This window comes from Epinephelus lanceolatus, chromosome 23 (genome assembly GCF_041903045.1).
Source record: "Epinephelus lanceolatus isolate andai-2023 chromosome 23, ASM4190304v1, whole genome shotgun sequence".
NCBI lineage: Eukaryota > Metazoa > Chordata > Actinopteri > Perciformes > Serranidae > Epinephelus > Epinephelus lanceolatus.
The window spans coordinates 36177877-36201628 of record NC_135756.1 but is presented as its reverse complement, the minus strand read 5'-3'; the positions used below and the strand labels follow the sequence as shown (position 1 = coordinate 36201628).

The window sequence follows — 23752 nt, the reverse complement described above, 5'->3', positions numbered from 1 at the left end:
GTTGCACCTGCTGTATGAACTGTGCTGTACAAATAAAGTTATTATTATTATTATTATTACCATTATTAAGTTACTTTCAATAGAATTACTGTGGTCAATACTTCAGCTCACAGAACCAAAATCAATCCCCACAAGACCTGCAGATAGTTTCACTTGGTGAACTATGATATGTGAATTTGTGTCAGTGATCAAATGCAGAACTGTCTAGACAGTGCTGACCTTTAAGGGACAGAAAGCCAGAAAGTCTTAAATAGGAGACTTTCCTGGGAATGCTTCAGCTTTCAAGCAGTTGTCATATGACAGACGGGTGACAGACAAGGTCGTACCAGCAGGAACGCTCATATTGTTTTTGAAGGCAGCGATAAACAATGCGTTCTGTCATTAGTTTGGAGGACATGCTGTCCAATGAGGTTGAATAGGTTTAACTGACACTTAGAGGTGCAGTATCTACAGTCACCACTATGAGAAGACTTTTGTCCACATTTGAGAATTTCAGGATTTTAGATAAGACAGAAATAATATCCATATTGTCATTTATCAGTTTGACCTGCTCAATGTTTCTCAACATTCATTCTCTCCAGTATTTCTGCTAAACATGGCAGCTAACCGATGCTTCCTCTGTCTTTTCTTTCCATGTCCATCTGCTGTATGATTGCATCCCACCTCCTCACCAGGTAAGACATTTGCTTTGAATGTACCTGCCTGTTTACTGTTGTGTTTACTAGCAGGGGCTGGCTGTCTTGTGGTTTTGGACTTTAATGGTTTTCTGCCCAGGTGCTCAGACCTGGTGCATGCTGGGCGAGAAATGCTTTGTTTGTTGCAGCGCTGCTGGTTTTATTTTGGTTCCAAAAGTCAAGTCACATTTTAAAGAGTTTGTGGCTATGTTCTGGGGCTTCTCTTCCATGATTGTGTGTGTTTGAAGTTTGTAGCCTCGTCTGGAAGTAAAGGACATTGGCATAGGGGTGTAGCACAATATTGAATTTAAGAATATCGTACTATCCAGATATGTCATGGGTCAGTGATGGAATCTGCCATGATATCACACAGTTATTTCGCTAGCATACCTGCATTCTGTTGTTCAGGCAAGTGGAATGCCTCATGCAGTTGTCTGATTGGGCAAGTAAAAAATAAATGTTAAGTCATCTGATCATAAATTGTGTACTGTATCGCTGAAGCTGAGCTTTTCCAGCTAAGCTATGTGTGCGAGTTTGTCTCACCAACAAGCACTGAACAGGGCATTTACCTCTGAGGTTGACAATGTCATGTACAACAACATATTTGTAACATTAAATATCTCTGAAATGCTGAATGCAAGAGACTTCCTATTTTTTGCCCTGCAGGTCATGTCAGCCATTGTGCCATTCAATGGGGGCTGTGGTGATTGTATCCCTTTCAGAAACTTTTTAATTGATCACTGAACCACAGTGTCTTTTTGGAGACTCTTTAATATAAATCCATAATGATAAATCCAACATTAAATATCTTCTGTGATTTTATATACATTTTTCAGTGTTGAAAACAATTGTTGTTTTTAGCCATCTGTGATGCCTGGGATTGAGTCTGTCAACCAATCAGAGGCTGTGTTTCTGAGCAGTTGACCAATCAGAGGCTATGTTTCTGATTGTGTGCACTACAGAAAGGACTTGATAATAATAATTTAAAAAAGTGGATATATCTATAGCGGTTATTTGGCACATAAGCTGTTATATATTGGCATATTGGATATTGGCATGAAATCCAATATTGTGCATCCCTAGCGACTAGTTATTTGGCTGCACCAATGATTGACTCTGTTCTGACACCCGGAATGGCAAAATCCATTTATTTGGTAAGTTATTAACCGGCGCTGATCAGCACTTTCATGGGTTAAAATGATAGCACTAGGTCATATGTGCTGTCACTTATTAACATTAACTCCTTGAGTACCTTAACAGCAGGCCAGAACTGTTTTGTGGTTAAAGTGCTGATGCACTCCACCAAAGAACTTAGGAGTTTTGAATCAGGACCCTCAGAATTTGGATTACATAGCTTGTGAAAAATATGTTGGGTTGGATTTCGAAGGCTACAGCTGTTACTGTAATGCATCAGATACATATTTAATCAACACAGAGGTAAATACAAGTATCTGATTGAACTCAGTATTGGCAGATACCCAACATTAAGGCCCTCTGATCTGGATCAGGGCCAGAAAAACTTGATCGGAATATCCCTAATTTAAATACTCATACCAGTATGAGAGTAAGTATTTGAACATTGTAAAATTCCCAGTCATATTTTCATATTGTATTAGTTTCGTCGTTTCTGTTAATTTATTCATATCACAATGACCAGCAAAGTAGGGCTGTCCCAAACAATTATTTTTCTAGCGATTAATCTGGCAAATATTTTTTCGATTAATTGACTAATCTAACGATTAATTTTTCAGTTAAACGATTATTTTTTCGATTATCAATTATTTTTCCATTATTTGATTAATGAGGCTATTTAAACAATATGATATCTTATATATTTATAATATATTATTTATCCTGTTAATATAATATATTATTATATTAACAGGAGATGAAACTAATAATATAATATTATTATTAACATTTATTGAAACATCAGTGTTTCCCCTACCATTATATTCCTTGGTTGATCTAACGGCACACTGCCACTGTCACGTAAATAACAAATTCCAGCACTTGAATAGGCCATAGTACTAATAATAGTACATAGTACATAATAGCACAGCACTGCTGCTGCTGCTGCTGCACGTCACCATTTTTTTTTGTTTGAACCGTTGCGTCGACGCCTCAGCCCTACAGCAAAGCAGTGACATAACTCCTCAGTTAGGAAAAGAGTAGTCATAATTATTGACATATTAAAGCGAGTGGAGAGGAAGCTTGCCAGAGAAATAACAGAGGCCTACTTAAGGCAAGCTACAGGGGGGGCCCATGGATTTGCATTGTCGTACTGTGTGTGTGTGTGTGTGTGCGTGTGTGTGTGTGTGTGTCTTTATGCTGAACCTGAAAGACTGCCGTGGTCCTTCCACTCAGCACAGTGTGAGTGGAGACAGTGAATTGTTTGGGCTTGAAAGGATAAAACCCTAAAAAAAAAAGAGTGTGTTGTTGTGTGTTTTCTCTGTTGTTTAGCCTTTTTTTCCAATGCAGTGAGACTTTGGCAGGAGGGTTTTATGTTATGTATGAGAGAGAGGAGCAGAAACAGTGAATGTCACATGCCCTCCTTCTGTCTTTCTAATAATAACTTTGAATTATATCCTCTTTCATGATACGGGTCTCCTGAGTATTGTAGAAATGGTTGAGTGGGGTAGAATATATGAATATAGCAGTACACAGGAATGAAAGAAGACAAACATGGCCTCCATGGACAGGACATTTGTATCAGTTTTGTTTACAATGTGTCTGAGGCCAGCTCTCCTTTAGAGGACTGACACAGAAAGGAAACAGAATAGCTGAATTATTTCTTATCACATGCCTTTGCTACATGCTTGCCTTGCACAAAGTTATGGCAGTGAAAATTATGCTGCAGTATCTGATTTGGGGATTTCCAGGACGGGTGTTTATATTTGATGTAAGCTCACAAAAGTGAACAACACATCAAAAACCAAACAAAGTATATGTTTGCAAGTGTTTTTGGATGAACATAGCCACTGGCATAAGGTACTTGAGACAGGCCCCAGTGCAGGCTATTATGATGGGCCCAATAGTGCTCCCCTGAGAGGATTCCAAAAATGTCATCTGGTGCCATTATTAGACCTTCACCATGATCAGCAACGTGATGTGTGATGAAATATCTTAAAAATTAATGGTTGGCTTTCTACAAGATTCACAAAGCACATCATTACATTGGTATGAGGAGGTAGACCAATTTTCAAAGGACTATGTTAAAAGCTGATAGCAGATAAAGTGGCTGATAGTATATTTCATGAGTCAGTCAGTATGTTTACATGACATTAGAGAAAATTGATTTATTGTCTTAGTCCAACAAAAACCAAACTTTTAAAATGCATGTTTACATGTCAGTGCGACTGAAATTGTATTAAATCAAATTCTCAAAGTAGGACTAACACACTCAGATAATGCAGTTGTAGTTGAATTACTCCTGCATGTAGTCAGTCGGACCCAAACTTCTGCCCAGGGCTTTGACCCAGAAGTTCAGTAGCATTAAATGTGTAACAGAAGAAGAAGCCGTACAGCATGTACGAAATGTACAGAACTGTTTCCACCATGGTACCAGTTTTCTGCTAGCTCACTGTAGCTAACTTGTTTGTCGATTGTTTAGTCTGTGACGCAATAGGTCAGCCAGAAAAATGTCCAATACTAACAAGCTGAAAGGTCACATATCATCACCTATCATAGCTGAGTCTGACATACTTCAGTCAATAAATCGATTCCCCTCCTGTGCTTGTATACTAGGACAAGGACAGTAGTCCAATTAAATGGCCTAGTCGAGCTATAACCATAGCTTCACTTAATTATGCGTGTAAACGCACTGTGTCTTAGACATGCATGTGCCATGTGGGGGCCTGGACAGGTTTCTTGCTTGTCTTGTGCTATAGTTGACCACAAGACCTTAAATTACAAAAAGTCTAAACTCATTTTATTACCCAATCCAGAGACTTTTACATGACTTAAAAGTGGGTCTATGATGTCATTTAGAGAATTAGTGGAGAATGAGGTACTGCAGAGAAGGAGACTCTTTAGAACTATTCTTTACTCTTAGCAATAGCTAACAGTCATGCATACATCACATCATCTGCACATGCTCTACCTCTCTCTGTTACTCTTCTCCTTATACCTCCTTTTTAAATTACATCATTAGTAATTTTATTGAATTATTGGGCTTTTATACATTTTCAATCAGATTAAGTGACAATTGTATTATATCTTTAGGCATTATAACATTATTAGAAAGTTATTACAATAGGCCTATTGGGTGTTACACACCTTCAACAACTCCACGGCCACTAGCAGAGGGAAACACATCAAATCTGTAAACATTAAAGTGTAGCATTGTGCTAGGGCTGGGCGATAAATCGATTTTATCGATTAATTCGAATTTGTAGTTTAGGCCAATTTGTTTTAATGAAAAGGAGTTTCTATTTAAAATCTGCCACCGCCGCTCCATGCTGGGCTCCCGTAGTTCAGAGTGGGCTCACCCCTCCCCCCACGCGCTTGATACAACAACAACATGGCAGCGAGCGCTGAAGAACTCATTCTCAAGAAAGGGAACGAGTTCTTCAGCGCTTTTGTATGTTCACCTGTGTCTGTGTCTGTGTGTGCGCGCATCAGGGCCGAACTCCGCCGTGCGCTACACAGAGAGCAGAGGAGGATTTTAGACGCGCACTGTGTAGGGACAGAAATGACATGCCGTTGTGTAAATAAGATAAATAAGTGTTACCAACGCCAAGCTGGCAAACCCCCGAACCATAGTAAAGGGACCTCCAAAGACCTTTAGCTCCTTTAGCTTGTGTTAGCCCGTTGTGGCAACAACACATAAACAACGGGACTTCATGTGCGTTAAAAAATGGCACTTTATTTTCAGCACTGCAGGGATGATGCACAGCCTCTCTCATCAGTGTCTGACTTTTACATAGAGGGCAATAACTCAAAAACAGCATGCAGAACTGCGTAGGCTTCTTCACTGTGGCTGCTCGATGTAAACAACATAGCACATGCCTCACTTTCTTCCTGGGGCGCATCCGTCTGACGTCACACACCACACCCGGCGCACTAACGTCTCATACCTCCTACATCAACTACACACATACACAGCTCCACACACACACACACACACACACACACACACATACATACACGCACACAAGCCACACACAAGCCACACACATCAGGCTCAGCCTGTAACATAAGGCTATTTAGTTTGTTTAATAAAAGGACAAGGTATAGACCTGTTCTATAGGAAAGGTAACCTTAAATGTCTTCTGTTGTGATCCAATATAATGATAGGGGAAACGCTGCCGTATGATAAAGGGGTCCGGTGGAAAGCAATCACAGATGCAGTCGCCATGTATATTGCAAGAGATGCCCATATATAGGCTACCGTGGAAAAGTCGGGGTTTATTCACATGCTGAAAGTTTTGGACCCCAGGTATGTGCTACCAGGCCGCAAATATTTATTTATTTTTTTTTAACTAGGAGGGGAAAAAAAAATCGATTTAAATCGTGAATCGGATTTGTTGTGAAAAAATTGGAGATTTTTTTTTTAGGCCATGTCGCCCAGCCCTACATTGTGCTGTTGGAATGGTTATATTTCTGTTCCGTAATTAACTCCACTGGAACACCCATGAGTGGCTCCCACAAGTCACCCACTACCCAAGGAACTAAACTGCTATCAGATTACCATCTTCATTTCCTGGTCTAAGCCTCTGCTGGGAACAGCCCAGTGCTGATTTGAGATCAGGCTGCAGACACTCCTTCATCGGACAATCTGACATCTGTGGAAGTCACGGATCTGTTTCCTGTTCCCACACCCTGTCACTGCATCAGAGTAGCTCTCTAGTTTTGACTTGCAGTATAGTATTATCCCTACAGTTGGGTCACTGTCAATTAAAAGCTTGACATTTTTGAACGTGAGCTTGCAATTACCAAGGCACAACTGACAGTGGCAGAGTTTTTCGCTCATATTGTGTGACTGACAACAGGAAAAACTATGTTGATGTATATAGGTTGGAACTCCTCTCTGTTATAAGCACATGTCTGCCTTGTGGATTGATGGATCAATAAAATGTGTAACACAGGAGACTGCAGTTTGTGTCCTGTTTCCTACCAACAGTCTATGTTGATTTCCTTTAACCATTCCATAAGCTCAACACAATACTTGTATTTACCCTAAACCATGATCTTTCTTGAACCAAGTTGTTCCTGTGCCTAAACTCAACCAGATCTTTATCATAGTGATGGCAGAAAGAGAATCATTGATACAAATCCAACAAGTCCTCCAAATGAAACAACTAAATCCGTCTTGTGTTAATACCCTCCAGAACCACATCTGTAGGCATTTTCTGATCTGACGGCACTATTGACAGGAACACATTTTGCCTTCCAAACACATTACAAGTCACTGTTTTATAATGTGGCAACACTATGGTTAAGACTTGGTGTGGTTGAGGTTTAGGGAAAGATCATGGTTTGGGTTTATATGAATACTTAGATAAGGTTGGGGGACCTCTGTTGTCATGGTTACATAACCATGTGAGTAAGGTTATGGAAAAATTGTGGTCATGCTTCAAAAAACAGCATCAACTGTTAGTAATGGGAAATAAACGGTGGTCCCACGTTTTGTTGCCTCATCCATCCACTCTGACCTCATCCCTCTGTGGTCTTAGTTGCTCTATAACAACATCACTTGACTTCCTCGACTGCTGTCATCATAAACTCAGGCCACATAAACTTTAACAGAGTGCATTTTGGGGCACTTGCTGTAACTTTGACTGATGCTGTCTTTCTTGGGAGGAAAGTCTGTATTAATTATTTTTGTAAAGGTATTCCATAACAGTTCAGAAGACACTGTACCCATGGGGATGCCAGATCAAACACCTACAGACCTGCCAACCTGTACGGATTTTGCGTACCAGGCATGCATTTTGACATCAAAGTACACTGGTACGATTTGATGCTCTAAAAATACGCATATCACTCAATCTCGCATTTTGGCCGGTTTCAGTCTATTGGTCTATGCTATCCAACCCGATCTCTCAGAAATAGGTGAAATGACCACGACCTCTTAACACCGCATTCCGTGGTGGCAGCACGTAATGGGTTGAAATTACGTGCTGCCACCACGAAAACAATGCCAATGTAAAGTCAATTAGGATCCTCACCCGTGGTGGACACATGGATTCCCTGATTCAATTACGTCACGTCAACCTCGTTTTCCTCAATGATATCTTTAACATTCCTGTATACACACAAAAACGTGGAAGTGTTCTTGATATTAAAAAGGCAAATATATTTCTGTTATAATTTCCCACCAATAATAATAATAATGATAATAACGTGATAGTTTGGCTGTACTAGATATTTGTTATAGACTATTCAAATATTCAGTCCCAAAAACGCCATTTCTAGAGAACTTGCTAAAATATCATATCATATCATCATATCATCATATAACATGCCTACTTTTTCTTACACATATATATACAGTACAGGCCAAAAGTTTGGACACACCTTCTCATTCAATGCGTTTTCTTTATTTTCATGACTATTTACATTGTAGATTCTCACTGAAGGCATCAAAACTATGAATGAACACATGTGGAGTTATGTACTTAACAAAAAAAGGTGAAATAACTGAAAACATGTTTTATATTCTAGTTTCTTCAAAATAGCCACCCTTTGCTCTGATATCTGCTTTGCACACTCTTGGCATTCTCTCCATGAGCTTCAAGAGGTGGTCACCTGAAATGGTTTCCACTTCACAGGTGTGCCTTATCAGGGTTAATTAGTGGAATTTCTTGCTTTATCAATGGGGTTGGGACCATCAGTTGTGTTGTGCAGAAGTCAGGTTAATACACAGCCGACAGCCCTATTGGACAAGTGTTAAAATTCATATTATGGCAAGAACCAATCAGCTAACTAAAGAAAAACGAGTGGCCATCATTACTTTAAGAAATGAAGGTCGGTCAGTCCGGAAAATTGCAAAAACTTTAAATGTGTCCCCAAGTGGAGTCGCAAAAACCATCAAGCGCTACAACGAAACTGGCACACATGAGGACCGACCCAGGAAAGGAAGACCAAGAGTCACCTCTGCTTCTGAGGATAAGTTCATCCGAGTCACCAGCCTCAGAAATCGCAAGTTAACAGCAGCTCAGATCAGAGACCAGATGAATGCCACACAGAGTTCTAGCAGCAGACCCATCTCTAGAACAACTGTTAAGAGGAGACTGCGCCAATCAGGCCTTCATGGTCAAATAGCTGCTAGGAAACCACTGCTAAGGAGAGGCAACAAGCAGAAGAAATTTGTTTGGGCCAAGAAACACAAGGAATGGACATTAGACCAGTGGAAATCTGTGCTTTGGTCTGATGAGTCCAAATTTGAGATCTTTGGTTCCAACCGCCGTGTCTTTGTGAGACGCAGAAAAGGTGAACGGATGGATTCCACATGCCTGGTTCCCACTGTGAAGCATGGAGGAGGAGGTGTGATGGTGTGGGGGTGTTTTGCTGGTGACACTGTTGGGGATTTATTCAAAATTGAAGGCACATGGAACCAGCATGGCTACCACAGCATCCTGCAGCGACATGCCATCCCATCCGATTTGCGTTTAGTTGGACGATCATTTATTTTTCAACAGGACAATGACCCCAAACACACCTCCAGGCTGTGTAAGGGCTATTTGACCAAGAAGGAGAGTGATGGAGTGCTGCGGCAGATGACCTGGCTTCCACAGTCACCGGACCTGAACCCAGTCGAGATGGTTTGGGGTGAGCTGGACCGCAGAGTGAAGGCAAAGGGGCCAACAAGTGCTAAACACCTCTGGGAACTCCTTCAAGACTGTTGGAAAACCATTTCAGGTGACTACCTCTTGAAGCTCATCGAGAGAATGCCAAGAGTGTGCAAAGCAGTAATGAGAGCAAAGGGTGGCTATTTTGAAGAAACTAGAATATAAAACATGTTTTCAGTTATTTCACCTTTTTTTGTTAAGTACATAACTCCACATGTGTTCATTCATAGTTTTGATGCCTTCAGTGAGAATCTACAATGTAAATAGTCATGAAAATAAAGAAAACGCATTGAATGAGAAGGTGTGTCCAAACTTTTGGCCTGTACTGTATATTACAACATATTACATCTAGGTGCAGTGTCATTACTAGTTCAGCTTTACTAGACATTTCATATATTCAGTAGATGTATCTTTTTACGACTCTATTTTACAACAAGCCGCAAAAAACTACCGTCCCAAAAACGCCGTTTTTAGAGTACTATCTAAAATATCTAAAATTAGCCAACATCCTTGCTTTTTTTCTTAACATAGTTCATCTAGGTGCAGGGTAATAACTAGTTTGGTTTACTAGATATTAGATACATTCAGTAGATGTATCTTTTTATGACCCTATTTTACAGCAAGCCACAAATAAATCTACTGTCCCAAAAACGCCGTTTCTAGCGTATTAGCTAAAATATCGAAAATTAGCCGACATCTTTAGTTTTTCTTAACATAGTTCATCTAGATGCAGTGCAGTATTTAGTTCGGCTTTACTAGATATTAGATATATTAAGTAGATATATCTTTTTACAACCCTATTTAGAGCCCTACTTTGCAAATCAGAAGAACTACAACTATGTTGCTGATATGTATCAAGCTGCATGGCGCGGTCCCAGGGAATTGTAGTTTTTTTAAAAATCTAAGTGTTTTTCCTAGATTTGGAAGTTGTAAACACTGAATTGAGAGTACACTGTGGACTTTAAGGGGATGGTAAACACACTTGTGTAATCAGATTTTAAATATCTAATTTCTAAATGGGTGAAAATTAATTTTATCCATATTTTACCCATATCTGACAGCACCCCCAGTTGTTGACTACACTCACATGATAGTTGAGGTCAAGAGCTCTCTATAACAGTTGGTCCCATGTCTGTACCCCCTTTTGTTGCTGAGCTATAAGCCCTCAAACATGCACTCAAACATGCACTACGACAAAGTTTTGATTTTTTCATTTTTTGGACACAAGCCATACCAGGTGTAGTTTCAGAGAGCACTTTGAAGGCCCAGTGTATAAATGAGTTTTGTTTGTTTCTGTGCTTGTTTTTTTTTTATCTTTTTTACTGTAGATAGTTACTAAAATGAGTCATCCTCAGACAATACAATACTACTAAAAAGTAAAACCAATAATAACAATAATGAAATAAGCAAAAATAATATTAAAATCATATTGAAATTTTAAAATCTATTTACATGGTGGAATGGCAGCCTAATAGATAACTTAGATAATATTTATTATTGTTTAGGCACTGTATTATTGCTTAGATACTATTTAGACTATTATTGTATTTACTTTTAGCATGTTCTACTTTTGAGCAATTTCCAAGAAGTTCTGATAAAATAAAAAAAATATTACAGACTATAGAATAGGACTGACAACCTCTCCAATGTCTCATGTCAATTAATTAACACTATTTGTTGGCTTTTTATAATGCCCTTTTTTTTTCTTTTTTTTTTTTGCTGTCTCCAGTTGAGAGTGGTGATTTGCTAAATACATTCTACAATAATAATTAGATTAACTTTTGGTCTATAATATTGCTGGCTATATTACGCATTTTAATTAAAAAAATGGAAGAATAAAAGAAATAAACACCGAAATAATTACTGGAAACTTTTTTTTATTGATACTCCTCTCTGACACACACACACCCACACACACACATTGAACACGCGATTGAATGAATGAATGAATGAACATTAGAAGTGGTTCAGCCGCAGTCCTGCCGGCTGACGCGGTCACATTGAGATTACATTTGTTTTTTATTACTAACAAAATGTTTTTTATTGACCGTATGAATGGTTTCGTTTTCAAATAAATATTTGGAAACGAGAATATGCTTTGGTGTACTTTTACAGAGTTTTGCAATATGTATAGCTTACCTGTATCAAAATGTATAATTTTCAGCAGCGGTTTGTGTGACAGCTGCCACGTTCGGAGGTATAACCAGCGGGGCAGCTGGCTTGGGGTCCGCTCTCCCCTGGTGGAGTGGAGGATGGCCGGGTTGCCAGGGGCGGACGGCTCGATGTGATGGTGTTTCCTCTCTGGTTCTTCTGTGCTCAGCCTTATTTTTCTCTTCTTATTCATTTATTTATTTATTAATGAATCTGAAATGGAATGAAGCCCACACACGGCAGACAGTAGCTACAAAACAGTAGTGGAACGCACCCCATCCGCCCACAGCACAATGCTCTTAAAGCTCTACGCTATCAAATACTGGCAAAATACATTTATTTTATTTTATGGCCTTGACATTAAAGGGCCAGTGTGCAATATTTGGCATGGTTTATTGTCAAATCTGAATCTGAATATTCTACCCATTAATGTTTATATAAGTGTATAATCGCTATAAAATAAAATTCGTTTGGTTTTGTAGCCTTATAATTATGCTTTTGTATATATATATATATATATATATGTATATATATATATATATATATATATGTATATATACATGTATATATATATATATATATATATATATAGCAAGGGCCTTGCTTTAGAGAGGTCGCCATCTTGCGCCGCCATGTATGTACGGCAGACTGAGCGGACAATCCAGCCAGCCAGTGAACGCATTTCGCGTGTATAAATAAACCAACGAAGACAGCGGAAGGAAGGAAGAAGGAGGAGCAAACAGCAGAGAGTGTTAGTAGTTCGTCAATAGAGAGTAGTGGAAGTTTTTTTTAGTTATAAAGTTTGCGAATGGACCACACTTACCACGCAACAGGAGAGAATGAACCCGAACGTTATCTGCGAGGAAAAGAAGACGCAACTTCACTCCTTGTGATGCACTCTCTGCGCCGCTTTTCCTCCTGATGATATATTTCCCCAACAATGGTAGCACCGAATACCATTCTGTGCAGCAAAATGGGAGCGGAGGATTCAGCCTCTCTTCTCGCCCGCTCAGCATCTAAGTTCCTCATCTGTATGCTCCAGCTCAAACAGGTATGGCTCTGGATCTGTGTCCGCTACAAGAAACTCTTCAAAATCGCGTTCAAAGTCGTCCATTGCAGCTACTATAGTCCGGAGATATTGCTAGGCTAAATAAACAGCTACGTGCTGCCACCACGGAATGAGGTGTTAAGAGGTCGTGGTCATTTCACATATTTCTGTGAGATCAGGTTGTTCAGTTCTATTCAGTCAGACTGCCACACCCAGCCTCAAGCTAGGCAAACCCTCTTCGCCCACACCTCTGGGTAATCCTCAGTGATGACTTTATAGCCAATTCAAACAATGTTGAAAAGGTAAAATGACGTGAGAAATGCAAAAATTGAGAGCTTTGAGAGCTTCTGTCTGTAAGCAGTTAGCTTGTGTCTGTAAACAGTTAGCTACAGTCTCTTAGCAGTTAGCTTCTGTCTGTTAGCAGTTAGCTCCTATTAGCTCCTCACCGTCAGCTCAGACTGGAGTTACTGTGTGTTCAGTCCGGTAAACGGTATCAGGCTGATAGCTGGCGCTTCTCCAATAAGCCACAAAACATTACATTTCAAATGCATTTTCACTACATGTCAGTTATGCGCATGTGCAATGACAGGTTTGTGTACAAAGTTAAGAGTACAAGTCTATAGTACAGCAAGCAACAAGTAAACAACAAGAACAGTGTAAAGAAGTGACTTCTAACTTTTTTGTAATGACTGCAACACTGTTGTCTAGCACTGCGCTTCAGAGAGGCGCTGTCACGCTATCTACACTTGAAAATCAATTGCCCGTCTACATCGCTTCGTACGTTAAAGCGTGTAGATGCCGATAGGGCTTCATGGTGCATTCAAATGCACCTCGTAAACTTAGAAATCTGTACTCTAATGGTCACAAAGGTTGTTTCAAACGGGAAAGTTGCTTTTTTGTTCTTATTTTCATTTGTTGAAATACATACATCTGTTATCACTTTCTTGTTCTTTTACTACAGCCTTTTAAATGATCAAATAACAACCCAAAACCAATCGCCCATTCAGTATCCTATTCATTTCTACACAGATTCTATGAATTCCCCCCAAAAATAAAATAAATCATATCAAATTATTTTCAGCAAACTGCACCAGATTCTTGTTCAACATGTCCCCAGGTACCTCTATGTTAATTTTCAAGTGTTTTTTTTTTTTACTGCGAGTGTCGAGTAAGGTGGTACTCATAACCTTTCTTCAAGGCTGGCAGGTCTGCACCTATATGGGATGTGTTTAAGCCACGAGAAAGATGTATTTTAAGCCCAGTTCAGACCAAAGATTTGTGATGAGATGAAACTGTTTTAGAATGTTGCAGCAGTGTGAACTGGCTGTTCTGAGGTTGAGTCAAGCCAGCTGATGGTGTCACCTGCAACTCAGCTGGTCAAATTGGCTGGTTTTAGAATGTAAAGCATGTCACCTGTTTCATTAACCAGTCGACTTGTATTGAAGTCCGCTGGTCAAGTCAAAATGACCACAGTCAGTGTGTTTGCTTGCTGCGGCAGGTGCTCCGTCCTTGTTGAACCTTCTGTTTCTGTCCTCAGGGTGTGCTGGTGTTGGATGGTGGTTCGCTGCTGCTGCTAGCTGTACACGCTTATGCCCCCCCACACACAAAAGCTGGAAATCAGAACGGAAGTACAGAGAGTTGTTGCATTGAGATGATACACCGTCTCATCTAGTTGCATTGTTTTTAGAATAGAACAGGTTTTTAGAATGTTGCAGAACGACACATTGCAAGTAGGTGCCTGTTTAAACCTGTCTTGTCATGAGTCTTTGGTCTGAACTGGGCTTTAAAGTGTAGTTTGAAGGATTTGGATTTTGCCATTTCAAGAAGGTCTGTCGACTGAAACTTTGGCATTTTGGATAAAAAACTTGCATTGGACTTGCAAGATTTAATCTTCTCAAAATGTGACCATGTTGGCATCTGTTTTGCTTTTTTACTATTTCTCTATGTGAAGAAATGTCCAAGTTGGCTAGAACTGCTCCATGTGTTGAGGGTATTAGTTACATTAAGATATAGTAGATGGCCGCAGCGTGAGTGCAACACAGGCCTGTCTGCTTTCTACATGTAGCTTTATAAATTGTCCTACAACGTGATTTATAGTCACTAGCCCTGTTGTAGACTACAGATCTAGTAATTCTTCTATCTTTTTGGGCACAAGGACTGGATAACCCTAATCTTTTCAACAATGGCAGCGGATCAACAAAATCAGATATCTCTGCAAACTTTATGGGACGGCATACAGCAGATCAAGACAGATATGCTCGCTCATCTTGATACAAAAATTGATCCTATACAAACAAAACTGAGCAGCATCCAGATGTCCCTGGAGACTCTTGGTGAACATGTTGCTGTACTAGAGCACAGGGTCGGAGCAAATGAGGACGGCATACAAGAGCTGAGGACTCTTACCAAAGAGCTAACTAAAGACAATGCCTACCTTATGGATAACATCCAGGATCTGGAGAACAGAAGCAGATCTTGCAAACTCCACTTTGTCCGGATTCCCGAATCCTCTGAGGGCCGCGACATCCTGGGCTTTATGTCCAAATTAATCCCACAGCTACTGGGGTGAGAAAACTTTCCAACTCCTCTGGCCATCAAGCGGTCTCACCGCAGTCCCACGTTCCGCCACAATGACAGAGCTGGTCCAAGACCTATCCTGATAAAACTCCTTCATTTTCAGGATAAGGCGAAAATCCTCTGTCTTTTCAGAGAGAAGAGGGAGCTGGTGTTTCAAGGTATTCGTATATACATTTATCCTGACTTAAGTACGGACTTTGTGAAGAAGCGCTGCTCTTTCGATCCAGTTAAACGGAGACTCCGTGAACTTGATCTAAAGTACTCTCTCCGGTATCCGTCAACTCTGAGTGTCACTGTCGATGGAAAACCACAACTGTTACTTGTCATAAAGCCGCTGAAGCTGCCTTTATGTCTCCCACGAGCTCTCCTCCACAAGAACAGTTAATGTCAAAGCATTAACGTTACTGTCAACTGTCATCTGCTGCTGCTCTCCCCTGCATGTTGCTCAAATTCAAGCCATATTTAATTAACTGAACTTCTACTATGACTACGTTAACACGGCATGACATAATATGTTTTTCTTTTTTCTTTTTTTTTTCTTTTTGATTTAATTACTTTTGGGCAACTTGTTCATCATCCGTGGATTATTTTCGCTGGCATGTTTTTCAGTTCTGTACCGTAAAGTGACGTGTTTGTTTACTTCCGGTTGTCGTAAAACTGAGCTGTCATAATGCCAGTTGTTCTCAGTCCATTGACACTCGTAAAGCTACCTTCACTCCTTATTTTTCGACCTACCTGTTTGCGGACTATTAATGGTCTTCATCTATACTGATTTAACTTTGCCCTCTCACAGAGATGTCTTGGCCTAGGATGGCTGAGGCTGCTGGGCTATTGTCCGTGGGTGTTTTTTGTTTATGTGTTTTGTGTATATGTGTTGATGTTATATTATCACAACCAGTCACAACCCTCTCTGATTTACTGATTTGCCGAGCTTATGATTTATCCTATATCAGTGCTGTTATCCTTATGAACTCCGACTCTCAAACTGGATAATATTAAAGGTTTAAAGATTATTCATCTGAATATTCAAAGTCTTTTGCCAAAAATACATCTACTCCGTGCATGGGTAGCCCAACATAATCCCAATATTATTACACTGTCTGAAACATGGCTTAATAGCAAAACCTCTGACAATGAAATCAAACTTGTAAATTATGTTCTATACAGAGCTGATAGAGGCTCCAGGGGTGGTGGTGTGGCTATCTATGTGTCCTCCAATTTAACTTCTGAGCTAATAATGCCTACAGTTGATCCGATACATTTTGAATGCCTTTTTGTTAAAATCACATTTCATCAGAATAAATATATAACTGTTGGTAACGTGTATAGACCTCCCTCTGCCCCTGCAGAGTCTTCTAACTGTTTGATGTCCACCATTGATTCTATCCCATGTAAAAATGAAAGGACCATATTAGGTGATTTCAACAAAAATTGGTTAGACAAGTCTTCTACAGACAGAAACAATTTTGGAAATATAAACTTTACACAACTAATTAAGGAACCTACTCGAATTACCCCCAAATCTCAATCGCTACTTGACTGGATACTTGTCACTCACCCTGACAGAAATATCAAAGCTGGCATTTTATCAGCCTGCTTTAGTGATCACTCTGTTGTGTACTGTGTATGGAAAATCAAAATCCCAAAAGCACCACCAAAATTAATTAAAATTAGACAACATAAGAAAATGAACATAGACCTATTTATTAACGATTTAATTTCTATTAATTGGGACAGGTACCAGTTAATACCAACTGTCCAGGATTCCTGGGACTTTTTACACTCTGAGCTCACTCAAGTAGTTGATAAACATGCACCATGGAAAATCTCAAAGGTCAAGGGTCGACACCTACCCTGGATAAATGCAGACCTTATAAGTACCTTTAGGCAAAGGGATAGGGCTTGGGCTAAATTTCGGCAGACAAGGGAAGATGCTGATTGGGAAACATACAGGAAACTGAGAAATATCTCCAAGACTCTGACCCGTAATGCAAAATTTAATTATTACAAGGAATGCCTCTCCAATAACTTTAAAAATCCTAAACAATTCTGGAACAGTATAAAAACCATAATAAATACTGAAGATAAATATCCTATTAATAAAATACATAATGGAAATGTTATATCTCATGACCCCTTATCTATTGCCGAAGTGTTCAGTCAGCATTTTTCCTCTGTCTATTCTGACCTAATACCCGATTCTACTTACTCTTACAGCTTCAATAATTTTTTATTCTCTCACAGTACTTTTTCCTTTACGAAAATAACACCTACAGAAGTTCAAAATGCTATCAAGCAATTGAGTCTGAGCAGTGGTGCTGGTCTTGATGGTATTGAGCCCAGATATATCAAATTAGCCTCTCATATTCTGATGTTTTCACTTGCTGACTTGTTTAATATGTCTTTAGCTACCTGTGAGTTACCAGTAATGTGGAAATATTCACGAATTACCCCGATACATAAAGGTGGTGACATCCTTGATCCAAATAACTTTAGGCCTATATCGATAATCTGCACTATTGCAAAAGTATTTGAAAAACTAATTTTTAATCAATTATCTCATTATCTTAAGATTAACAATATTCTATCGCCATTTCAATCCGGATTCAGACCTAATCATTCAACAACTACTGCTCTCTTAAAATTGTCAAATGATATATTTTCAGTTTTTGATTCTGGTAATCTCACAGGAGCTATTTTCATCGATCTCAAGAAGGCTTTTGATTTGGTTGATCACTATTTACTCCTTGATAAGCTTCATGCAATTGGTCTATCTCAAAATGCAATTTTATGGTTTAATTCTTATTTACATAACAGAAAACAATGTGTTGTTATTCAAGGGTGCAAGTCTGATTTATTTGTTCAACAAAGAGGTGTACCCCAGGGTTCAACACTTGGTCCACTTTTTTTCTCGATTTTTATCAATGATCTCCCTTTAATTTGTTCCAATACTTCAGCTCAACTATATGTAGATGATACTGTCATTTATGTCTCAAAACCTAACATTTCACAAATTCAAACTGCTCTTCAATCAGACTTTGATATTCTGCAAAACTGGCTTTTATCCAATAAACTACTGCTGCTCAATAAAACAAAATCTTACACTATGGTCTTTGGTACAAAACATAACCTCAGAACAAAATCTAATAATTTAATAATAACATGTAATGATGGTTCTAATCTACATAGAGTTGATCAATTCAAATACCTTGGTTTATGGCTTGACTCGAAACTTACTTTCAAATCTCACATTGATCATATTCTTCATAAAATTAATTTTGGAATTTTGGTGTTTTATTTCGATCAAGAAACTGTTTTACACTTAATGTCCGTAAGAAACTTGCCTCTCAACTTATTCTACCATTTTTTGACTATGCCGATGTTGTTTATCAAAATGCATCCAAATGTGTTTAGTTTTGTTCCATATTCGTCTCTTTGATGTTTATGTGTTGATGTGTGTTGTATTAGTTGTCGTTTGTATGTAAGTCTGCTGTTGATCGTTATTCTGTGTTGTTCTTGTATGTATTGTATGTTAGGACCCCCTCGAAAATGAGGTGATTCACCTCAAGGGGTTTATCCTAATAAAATAAACTTAATCATCATAGCTAAGGGGCCGTACACATGCCACGTCTTTAACTGCCTGGAAAACACAAAGTCAGGCGCTGGGTGCTACTCTTGTGCCTTTTCTGTGGCAGCTGTCAAGAACGCTGCGGCAGATTGTGTCTGAGGTTGCTAAGCAACCTCAACAAGCACCATATCATAGCCTATTTACCTGAAACCCTGAGTCCAGAGCTGATCTTCTTCCAGGCACTGTTTGTGTGTTGGCCTATTTTCCATGGGACAAATGTAAAGCTCTGGGTAGCCCTGCGCTAAAATGATCAGCTTTTTCTCCATATTTACCACAGACTGATTTTTACGGATGAAGGGAAAGATAAGTGTCAGCTGTGACTGGTTGATCCTCATCACATGACATGCAGTGCAAGCTGCTGCTGTGTTTCAAAAACAGTGAATTTGAGAGCACAAAAACATGCAGTACGAATACAGCCCCAAAGAAGTGAGAGAAGGCGTACAGTTGTACAGTACATGTTTAGATTGTGAGTGAAAGGAAAAAAGAAACCTGGTTGTGATGTTTGGTCTGTGTTGCTGTCTGTTTGTCAGCCTTGAAGTCACATATCATCTGTACACACACTGTCCTTGAGGATAAGCTAGAGTTCCACCCCATCTAAAGGCCAGGTGCTATGTATTTTCCCACTGTGCCTGAGACTGCGCCAGAGTTTTGGTGTCTGATCTCAGTGATGAGGATGGAAAAGTCAAGACAAGGGCGCAAACACCAAACATCAGCTGGTCTCTTCATCGCAGATCTCTGGTGTTGTTTATAGAGACTGAGCCAGCCTGTCTGTCACTTTCTGTCTGGTTTTCTCTTACTAAGCATAGATGGCCTGACCATGGCAACCTTGGAGATATTAGTTTATCAGCAGAAAAAATAAACGTATGAAACATCATTATTGACTTTTCCATCTGTGGCCACTTGGGTTAGTATCGTCTCCCCCCCCGGCAGCCGCAGTAACGGCTCGCCTTCCATTCCAAAACATTTCTGGAAGCTTTCAAATATTCTCCTCCGAGCACACAGTGCTCCATGCAACCCTGAATTCAGAGCTCTGTATGTGTGAAGTTGGACTAAGGGTGTGTGTGTCCTCATGTTAACTCAGTGATGTCAGCCTCACAGAGAAAGTCTTTTGTGTCATGATATGTGTATTTTTCCTCTCCTCCATCTGGACTGCTGCAGGCCAGGGATGTAACAGGAGAATGGGCCCCCCCTTCTTTTTGGACTAATTTGTGTTTTTCTTTTGGTTCCCAACCTCAAGAGGAGCCACTCAGAGATAGGATTATGATAAAGAGAGAGAGAAAGACATAAGGGAAGGGGGATGAGTATGATGGAAAAAGGAAAATAGTGAAAGGGGAGTCTTGATCATGGAAAATGAGTCTCAGAATGTAAGGATTATAACTGAAAGGAAGGAAAGAAAAGATAATAGTGAAGCCAAAAGAAATAAAGGAGAAGAAAACAGGGTGGGACCAAGTGATTGCTTGAGATGAGCATCACTGTTGGCTCAAACAAAGAAAGGAATGACAAGAAACAAAAAAAACAATATTAGAGGGTGGAATCTGCTGCTCGTTTAAAGTGAAATTTCGTTGTGCAGCGTAACTCTTCTACATCAGCTTTAGTGCTGGTAGCTCTCTGCTCATTTACAAAGAAATACTGAAGAGTTAAAAGCTCAATTCTTCTTCTCTGCTAACTTCTCTGCTAACCAAGGATTAGTGCACACAAACACACAATTTCAAAACATGATGAGCTGCAGTCTCTCTCAGGCTATACACGTATGGTACACCTACCACTTTGATAAAGGTACCCAACTTAAAATGACAAAAGTGCTCTGGGAGGCCGGTGTTCACTTCCCATAAGATTGTAAAGCCAAACCCTGTTCTTTTTTCCTAAACCCAACCACGTGTGTGTTGGCTAAATGTAATCACGTGTTTGTTGTTGAAGGAAAAAAAATCAATTCACAGTGTTGTATTGACCTACTGTAGAATGTTCATTTTGAAAGAGGCCGAATGCAAACTATACATTTCCTGTGAAAAAGGAAGTGTATTTTGAGAACAGACAATGCATGTAACTGACAGCTGACATCGCCACCCAGAATATCAACAACCAACACATCCAGGCTGCCTTGCACATCATATCTAGACGTGGTAGGTCCATGACCAAACATCTATATACAATGAGGTTGGAGTGGGAATGTGTGGCAAATGTGGCACAAACATCTTCTTGGACTCCAGAACGAACTGATTTGATGATGACTATAATTTCATATCATATCATATCACTTAGGTTTTGACGGTGACAAATTGAGAAGTTGGTTCACACTGTCAAGACATACTGGAACACTTGATGCATTGTTGATGTTCCCAGTAACACCTGTGCTTTTTCTACCATGACATGCTTGCATAATTGAGTCTTTAAGTTGACATTGTCTCACCAGCCATACAAACTGGATTAGAAAAAATAAATAAATTCATCAGGCTCATCGTATAGGATTGATAGGATCGTATAGGATTGATAGGATCAAAGAAGTGATCAAAAATATCAAGGACTGCGGCTGACTAGCGTGGCGCTGGGCAGCTCCTCACACACTCGGACTCCACGGCGTCCTTCGGCTCCTCTCGGCCCGCTGAGGCCTCCACCGGGTCCGGCTCTTGGTGGCCGGGGAGCCCGACCTCCCGCTGTCCGGGCCCGAGCCGGACTTGTCGTCCTCCTCGCTGTCCTGCGCTGAGGCCTACTGCTGCTGCTTGGGGCCTAGCCATCCAGCTCAGAGGCTCAACATGTGGATACCTCCCCTGCTGCTCTACCTGGCTGGCTGCCTGGCACTGGGGATCCCTGGAGCTGGCATCTCTTCCGAGGTGGCCCAGCGGAGTGCACCTGCACTTGGCCTGTGGCCTGTTCCAGGCTTTGTGACCTCCCGGGAGTCGGCGGGGGATCCTGTCATGGCGGCTCCGCTGCTGGTGGGGGGCTTTCTTCCCTCGTCTTCTCTCCCTCTGGATCCACCGCGGGGGTTGCGCTGCCTGTGGTCCCTGGGAAGTGGGGGGCTGTCTCCCTATGTGACATGCACCGGCGACGGCGGGCTGACCAGCTCGGCGAGGAGAAGTTGGCTTGTGTTTCTCTTACTCCTGTTGTCAGGTAATGTTCAACCGAACCCGGGCCCAGACTTGATACAGCTCCAAACGCCAGAGGAATTTAAAACTAAAAACAGATTACGCCTTTTTCACCTTAATGTACGCAGCATGGTCAAACACAATAAAATGGATCTTATTAGAATATGGGCTGACTCGACTGACTGATATCATCGTTCTTACTGAGACATGGCTTAAGGAGTCAATCACAAATGACATGATTAATATAGAAGGATATAATGTTTTTAGAACAGACCGTGCGGGAAAAGGAGGAGGGGTCGCAGTTTATGTAAAAAACAATTTAAATAGCACTTGCATCCTGTCCATAACAAAACCAAAGTGCTTTGAACTCTCTGTGATTAAATTATCTCTTCCAAACGGTTCTGATATCACTGTGGTCGGATGTTATCGGCCGCCCGCAGCCCCAAGCGACCTGAACTGGAACTGGCTGTCGGACTTGTAAAATTCTTTTAAAGACACTTGTGACTCTCTTTGTTTGGAGCAGATAGTTAATTCACCAACCCAGTTAAATCAAAAAGACCTGAATAAGTCCACCCTGATAGATGTTGTTTTAACGAATGCACCCCACAAATTCTCTGCAGTTGGAACTCTCTGTAACGATGTCAGTGATCATTGTGCAGTTGTCTGTGTTAGAAACTGTAAGGTCCCTAAGGGTAAAACATGTTTTATTTATAAAAGGCAGTTCAAACACTTCGATGAGCAAGCTTTTTTACATGATGTGTTTAATAGTGATCTGTACATTGTCTCACAAATGACAGATGTTGTTTTAGCATGGGATTATTTCAAATCCACCTTCCTGGCTTTATGTGACAAGCACGCCCCTTTTAGAAAATATAGGATAAGTGGTAAAGATAACCCTTGGTTTAATGATTCTATCTCCACCCTTATCCGGCAAAGAAATGCCGCTTGGGCAAAAGCAAAGAAATCGAATATTCCCTTAGATTGGACCCTTTATAGAACATTAAGAAATAAATGCACTAAATAAATGCTAAATGTGATTATTATCTTAACACAATAAATGAAAAAATAAGTTTTGGAAACTAGTTAAATCATACTCTAGTTCTATCACATCAAATAGTCTTCCTGATCTTCTACAGGTGAATCAAACCGAAATCAAGGGTAAAATAGACATTGCAAATAGCTTTAATAGTCATTTTATTTCTGCTGGCTCAATTTTTGACTCTAGTAAAGCTGGGGGGTATGGAGGAGGGTTTGACCCTGTTCCTTGTGACCCTGATCAACTGTTCACCTTTGCCCCCATTTTGGCCTCTCAAGTTAAGAAAGCACTCATGAGCCTAGATGTAAAAAAATCTTCAGGTCCAGACAAGATAGAGCCGTTTTTCTTTAAAACTGCTGCAGGTGTTATTGCAGAGCCTATTGCCTCCATTTTTAATCTCAGTCTCTACTCCAATGAAATACCCAGCTCATGGAAATCGGCTTTGGTCCTCCCTTTGTTAAAGGGCGGAGACCCTTCTGAACTAAATAATTACCGCCCTATTTCTAGACTGTCGGTCATGGCCAAAGTTTTTGAATCGCTTATAAATGAGCAACTGAAGACGTTTTTAACCGTTAGAAATATTCTCAATGAGTCTCAGTCTGGTTTTAGATCAGGCCATAGTACTACAACAGCAGCCGTGCTAGTCACAGATGATATTATCAGATGTCTAGACAGTAAGAAACACTGTGCAGCATTGTTTGTTGATCTGTCCAAAGCATTTGACTCTGTGGATCATGAACTACTACTGCAGAGACTTCGCTGC

General features: G+C 40.1%; 1 protein-coding gene across 16 annotated transcripts in view; it reads left to right on the top strand.

The window, feature by feature from the left end:
- Positions 1-23752, top strand: part of LOC117245778 (pleckstrin homology domain-containing family A member 5-like) — a 623723-nt gene that overhangs the window by 151000 nt on the left and 448971 nt on the right. Inside the window, exon 4 of one of the 16 annotated variants that reach the window (XM_078165319.1) lies at positions 675-1356. The exons of the other annotated variants lie outside the window; for them this stretch is intronic. Within the exon in view, the coding sequence (XP_078021445.1) occupies positions 675-678 (4 nt within the window). The 3' untranslated portion in view covers positions 679-1356. Of the gene's footprint in view, positions 1-674; positions 1357-23752 lie in introns of those variants that run through there. 16 annotated transcript variants of the gene reach the window in all.